The following is a 6000-nucleotide window of genomic DNA, read 5'->3' as shown; positions in this document are numbered from 1 at the left end:
GAAATTGTTAAGGGTCCGTGTTTTTTGTAAGAAGGGGGGGGGGGGGGGTGGAGTAGCAAAGACAGTCCCTGTTTCTTAATTTATAAGGGTTTTAGTGTCTTTTTGAAAAGTGACCTGTTTTTATACAATCAGCCCTACTCATATCATTATGCTCTACTCTTTAGCATTAGAAATATTTTGTAGGTGAGCATAAGATTTACAAGTTTTCATTATCTCTCACAGAGATCACAGTTTTCCCCCTGACAATGCCTTCCTCTGCTTTGTATCTACAGAAAGACAGCTCCATCTTTGCTCTGCCATCATCCAGGGTCTCCACCTACTTCCTGGACAGGGATGTCAGCACAGAGATAGCACGATCATATAAATCCTGGTGCCTGTGCAGGTCTTGGCTGTGTTCACAAATGTCTGAGGGTCAATTTACACCAGCGTTGAGGCTGCACTGGCTGCCTTTTCCGGGACCAGCCCAATGCACTGATCAGGTAATTAGCCTTGTTTTCAATTGCTTTAGTTCCCACCACTGTGTTGCGGTGTGCAGTTCACACCACTGTGGTGCACTATTTTTTTGCGATTGCACAGCACTGGAAAGCAGGGCAATTTATTATCACGCGTTCCTGTGTGGACAATCGTACTGCGGGTGGGGGGTTTGTCTGCAGTGCTATTGACTTAAATGGCACTGCCACACCCCTTCCCGACCCAGAACACAAGGACACTTTATGTATGCGATCCCTTGCGTTCCGTGCACAGGACATTGCGGTAGACGCGCAGGCTGGTGGAAACAAGCCCTATCACAGATCAGCTCCTGCTGTAGCCACTCTTGTGACTTGCTAAAATGTTGGGATGTGATTAGTGGAGGAAATGCTTCTTCCTGCCTGCAGCAGACAAATACCATCATCTCAGCCTAGGCAAAGTTACTTGACTGGAGTTCAAAAACTGCTTTATAATGATAAGAGGTATAATGATAGTGTTGCTGTATATTGTAACATGTCATTAATCCTTTCATTCAAAGCTGTATTGTTACTAACATGTCTACTTTAATTCAGGCACAGTTATATGGCATTTTTAAGAGGTTGGGTTATTCAGGAGAGTTAGGTGTCACTAGTCTTGAGAGATATTATTGGCAGTAATTGGTAGTGGCACCCTAATGGGTCAGTTACATGCAACAATCAACATTTTTGACATGCATATGATATAGTCAGAACTAAGTTGCAGAGAATTTGCTACCAAGGACAGCAAAGGAGACCAGTGAGAGTAAGCAGATGTACATCCAACAATGTAACCATGAGGTTTGGTGAGCTGACTCTTTAAAAGTATACACATATACAACCATAAAATGAAGAAACAGATAATTACCATTGTAAAGTGGCCGGGGTAGAATGAGGTTTTGATGCCCTATTTTCCTTCTCTTCATCTGCTGAAAAATGCAGAAGAATCACATTATTATTTAAAATCTTATTCAATAGGGCAGCATAGAGAACAACATGAATGTGCAAAGTGCTGTCCACCAGTACCACAACAGCCAAGCAGATTTCCGCTTATCGAAGTCACAGACGTTAAGAGAGGTCCCCTGATTGGTTACTATGGGTTAGTTTGTCCTACATGTGTTATTCATTCTGGCTTATTGCTTAAGGGCTAGTGTACATTGAGAAAAGTTTAAGGTCAGTTTAAAATTTGTTTTGCTGTACTTTATTCCTTCATATGGAAATGTATCTCAAACACAGTTTAAATGAATTTCAGACTGACCACAAAAGGATAAGAATAGATCATTTATGTAAAAACACATTACCTGACCTGGCTTAATATGTTTCCAAGGTACCTATTCTAGTCTTTAAATCAGTTCCTGCGCTGTCATGGAGCCCATCGGATTGTAGGCCCAGGCTGCACAGCTAACCAGAACTACAGTGGGCAATGGATGCTCTGACGTTTGACAGCTGAATGGTAGAATTCAGCACCAGGAGAATGTGGGACTAAAAGTGCATCTAAACCCAATATCAATATTATATTATATTGTATCTTACATGCCTCTAGATGGGGTGGTTTCATATGTTTTCTTTCATTCATAATGTTTTCCTTTAGTTGTACCTGGTGAGCTGCAAATAACACCCTTTCAGCACTCTTTGCACACACTGCCCACTATAGTTCTCTTGCTGAATTTACATGCCCAAAAGAGGACAAAAAAGGAAAGCAAGAAGAAAATGATGGTGCAAATGGGAGTTGGTTCTGCCTACCTTACACAAAGCTCCAGGTACTGGCCCGCCAGTACTATAATGGCATATCTAACACTAATAACAATACCTCAAAATCTGATGATGTCCAAGTGCATAGCTCACAAATTAAAACAATCGGCAGTGGAGAGTGTCATTGCAATGCTATTTCCCAAAGTATGAGAGGCTTTTATAAAAAGGGTTGCGTTCCAAAATGCATAAACAGTGTACCTTTTGCAATCTTTCTAATGATGGCATTTGTCACCCTTTATACAGTCACAGTTTCTTTTAAAAAATAGGCAAAATAACTTGTGGTTCCCCCCCAAAATCTATACCAGACCCTTATCTTAGATAGGGGTCTGGTATGAATTTTAATGGCATCTCCCTTTTTGCAGTAGGAACCCCCTTCCTATTAGAAGCCCCCCTTCACAGCAGAGTCCTACCCTACAATAGCTGTGGCAACATGGCAGAGGATGGAAAATAGTGCAGGTCTAGACGGAGGTGGACATCTGTCCTCTTCTGAAGGTTGAGGGGGGTCCTGGATTCAGCCTGCCCTGGATTAGCATCATGCATTTTCATGGTGCTGGTTGGCGGTTTGCCTGCACCATGGAAATTCATGATGCTGTGCGAAAAATTTAAGGCACCCCTGACAAAGCCAGAAGGCACCCGAGGGTGCTGCGGCACCCAGGTTGAGAAAGACTGGTTTACAGGATCATTCAGCACTGCCGTGTGGTTATGCTGCAGCTGTATACTTGACCTCAGTTAGGGCTTAAGTTTGCATCAGAGCACCTGTGACTGCCTGATCAAAGCTGTGTTAAGCTGTGACATTCCAGGATGCATTGTGTATTTGGGTCTGGTTACCTGTCAGATATATTGATCTGTCTTTTCTCAGTTTACTTACTAATTGCCTCTGATTATGACTTGTTTTTGGCCTTTGTCTTTTTTCTGCCACTTGGTCTGATCTTCTGGGGATCATTTTGGTCCTACCAGGCATTAAAAATGTATACTTATGTTGAGCCAAGTTGGACCAATGTAAGTATACATCAATATTTATACCTGACGTTCAGCTTTTTAATAAGTTTGATCTGACAGAAATGCGCTCCTATACCTATGTCCCCGTGAGTGCTGACATTACACAGCATTTGTGTGGACTGAGAAGTGTCAGCCCTGCTCAGTGTCTTTTGCTACTCAACTACTCCCACTCTTAGATCTCTACAAATAATTCTGTAGTCCAAGATAACAACCAGGAGGGCCCTTTTAGATAACACAGGAATCGTGGAGAGGATACAGGGTAGGTCATAGTTTCTGACAGGTTTATTGTGCATTTATCAAACAGATATACCAAAATGCTTCCAATGGTTCTTTGTTCAAGTTTTCATACACTTGTATACATCTTCAAATGCTCAACCAGAGAACAGAAAAGAATGTGAAGAAAGAGGAATGAAACACGTTGCCCTATGCTGCCTGGACTCAAAACCAAATTGAGGTTACTGTATGTGGCAGTTGATTTGAGATCACATGACCCACTCCAAATGGCATTTCAAGACAAATCACCTGACCTATTTCTACAGGTGAAACTCGAATAATTAGAATATCGTGCAAAGTTCATTTATTTCACTAATGCAACTTAAAAGGTGAAACTAATATATGAGAGAGACTCATTACATGCAAAGCAAGATAGTTCAAGCCGTGATTTGTCATAATTGTGATGATTATGGCTTACAGCTCATGAAAACCCCAAGAACCCCAAATCCACAACCTCAAAAAAGTAGATTATTACATGCAATCAATAAAACAAGGATTGTACATAGAACAATATCGGACCTCTGAAAAGTACAAGCATGCATATGTACTCAGTACTTGGTTTGGGCCCCTTTTGCAGCACTTACTGCAATTACTTTTGCATGATATTCTAATTATTCGAGTTTCACCTGTAATTTCTGAACAATACATATCTCACCTGCTGCAGATAGGCAATGCTTGATGGGGATGAACACTGAAGGGCCAGATTACAGAGGCGAATCTACAACAAACTGCACCCCAGGTTACTAAAAACTGGGCAGGGAGATGTGTAAGGCCCATTCTTAGCAACCTGGGACGGTGTGACTGGCGTCCTGCCTGCATACAAATCTCCCTCCCCACCCGCTCTGGTGGCTAAGAACTGGACGTCCCGTGATGTCACTGGTTGCCTGGAGCTGGGCAGGACAATGGCCAGAGCATCCCTCGCAGGTAAGAGCCAGATGAGAGATGTTTATAGGAGAGGGGTGGGGAGGCAAAAAGTCAACTCTCACCATGGGACAGCGAACTGTCACTGGCCCACAGAGAGGTGCCCCCACTACAAGTGGCTCCCAGGACATGTGCCATACCCTGGATATGCTACTGTTAGAGTATGATGGACGTCTAAAGACGCCCGCTCAGATCTAGAGAGCTCGGGCCGGCCGTTTTTTTACTACGGCCGGCCCGGAGGTAATTAAATAAAACGTATTTAAAAAACCCAATAAAAACACTTACTTTCCTCATTAGAAACATTGCCCAAGGATGAGTGACTTGAATATCGCTTGTTTTCACTTTCACTGAGACACCGCTCAATCCAACTTTCTGTAAAGGAAAATAGAAGTGAATTGTTACACCAAAATTAAGGCATTCCCATAGCATGTTGTTAGGTTTACAATAGCAATACATATACTGAATGTCAAATTCCTAAATATTAAATAATTGTAATTCTGTTCAGTCATTGTGATTGCCAGTATGATTCAGCAGACTAGCAGACAGTATGATTATGAGCAGACTAGGGGTAAGAAATGGTGCATTCCATGCTGCAATGCACTAACCATGCTGGAATGCACTAACCATGCTGGAATGCACTGGAAGTGGTATAAACCGGCCCTAAAAGAGCATCACCCTACCAATAAGGCGCTCTATGCTATAGATTACAAAATAACCTCTCCTTTTGAATACTAGTGCCTAAAATATGTGAGGGAAAAACAGCCCATTATATGACCGCATCATCTGTAAAAAGATTTGCCATAAACAATTTCAGTCAGTCAGCCTAGCCAAGATACATTTCCATATATTAAATTGAATTCTATATATAAATGTGCTTCAGCATTTACACATTTTTGTTTTGGAAAATAAGTGTAAACCATAGGAACAAAAGATGACCGTTCTGAGCACCCCTGCACCTATGTTATGGTATATGCCAGTCGCTGTGACTGGGTTTTTTTTTTTCCGGACTGCTTGAAAATGTGGAACATTATAAATAAAGGCATAGGAATTTTTTTTTAAAGAAATCCATATACGGAATACTATAATTATATGTTAACCACATACAGTTCAGAAAACAATCTTTGTTGGGCACACATTTTTTTGTGTGAAAATGGCTAATTATTGAGTAAAATAAGGTTTAGAGGGTCCAGGGCCACACAGAACATAAATCAGGCCCAGTCACAGGTACAAGCAGGCAACTAATGGTTAAAGGACACTTTCACCTCTAGTTATGTAACCCTCTTCATCCACCCATCCCCATTACCATGCAGCCAACCTGGTAAAATACCTATCTCCCTGTTTCAAGAATCTTCCCTGTGTGACCAATGCAACCCTTGCAAAGAGATGTCCCAGGTTCTCAACCACCTCCTCTGCCTACTGCACACACCTTTCATGGCCCCATTCATTCCTATGGGTAAGCCATACTCATGGAGTCCTCTAGCCGCCCAGAACACAGGATGAATGGGGAGAGCAGGAAGAACAGCTTTTTACTGTATGGAGCCTCGGCAGAGCCACTCAGCGAAGATCACTGAAA

At 42.1% G+C, this 6000-nt stretch overlaps 1 protein-coding gene across 1 annotated transcript in view; it reads right to left on the bottom strand.

Moving 5' to 3' along the window:
- RFX4 (regulatory factor X4) overlaps positions 1–6000 on the bottom strand; it is an 86011-nt gene that overhangs the window by 56333 nt on the left and 23678 nt on the right. Inside the window, exons 2-3 of the mRNA XM_018557933.1 lie at positions 4713–4799; positions 1351–1411 (exon numbers count right to left, since the gene is read on the bottom strand). Of these exons, the coding sequence (XP_018413435.1) occupies positions 1351–1411; positions 4713–4799 (148 nt within the window). The remainder of the gene's footprint in view (positions 1–1350; positions 1412–4712; positions 4800–6000) is intronic.

This window comes from Nanorana parkeri, unplaced genomic scaffold (genome assembly GCF_000935625.1).
Source record: "Nanorana parkeri isolate BGI_ZX_2015 unplaced genomic scaffold, ASM93562v1 scaffold14, whole genome shotgun sequence".
Taxonomy (NCBI): domain Eukaryota; kingdom Metazoa; phylum Chordata; class Amphibia; order Anura; family Dicroglossidae; genus Nanorana; species Nanorana parkeri.
This window is presented reverse-complemented; position numbering and strand designations above follow the sequence as displayed.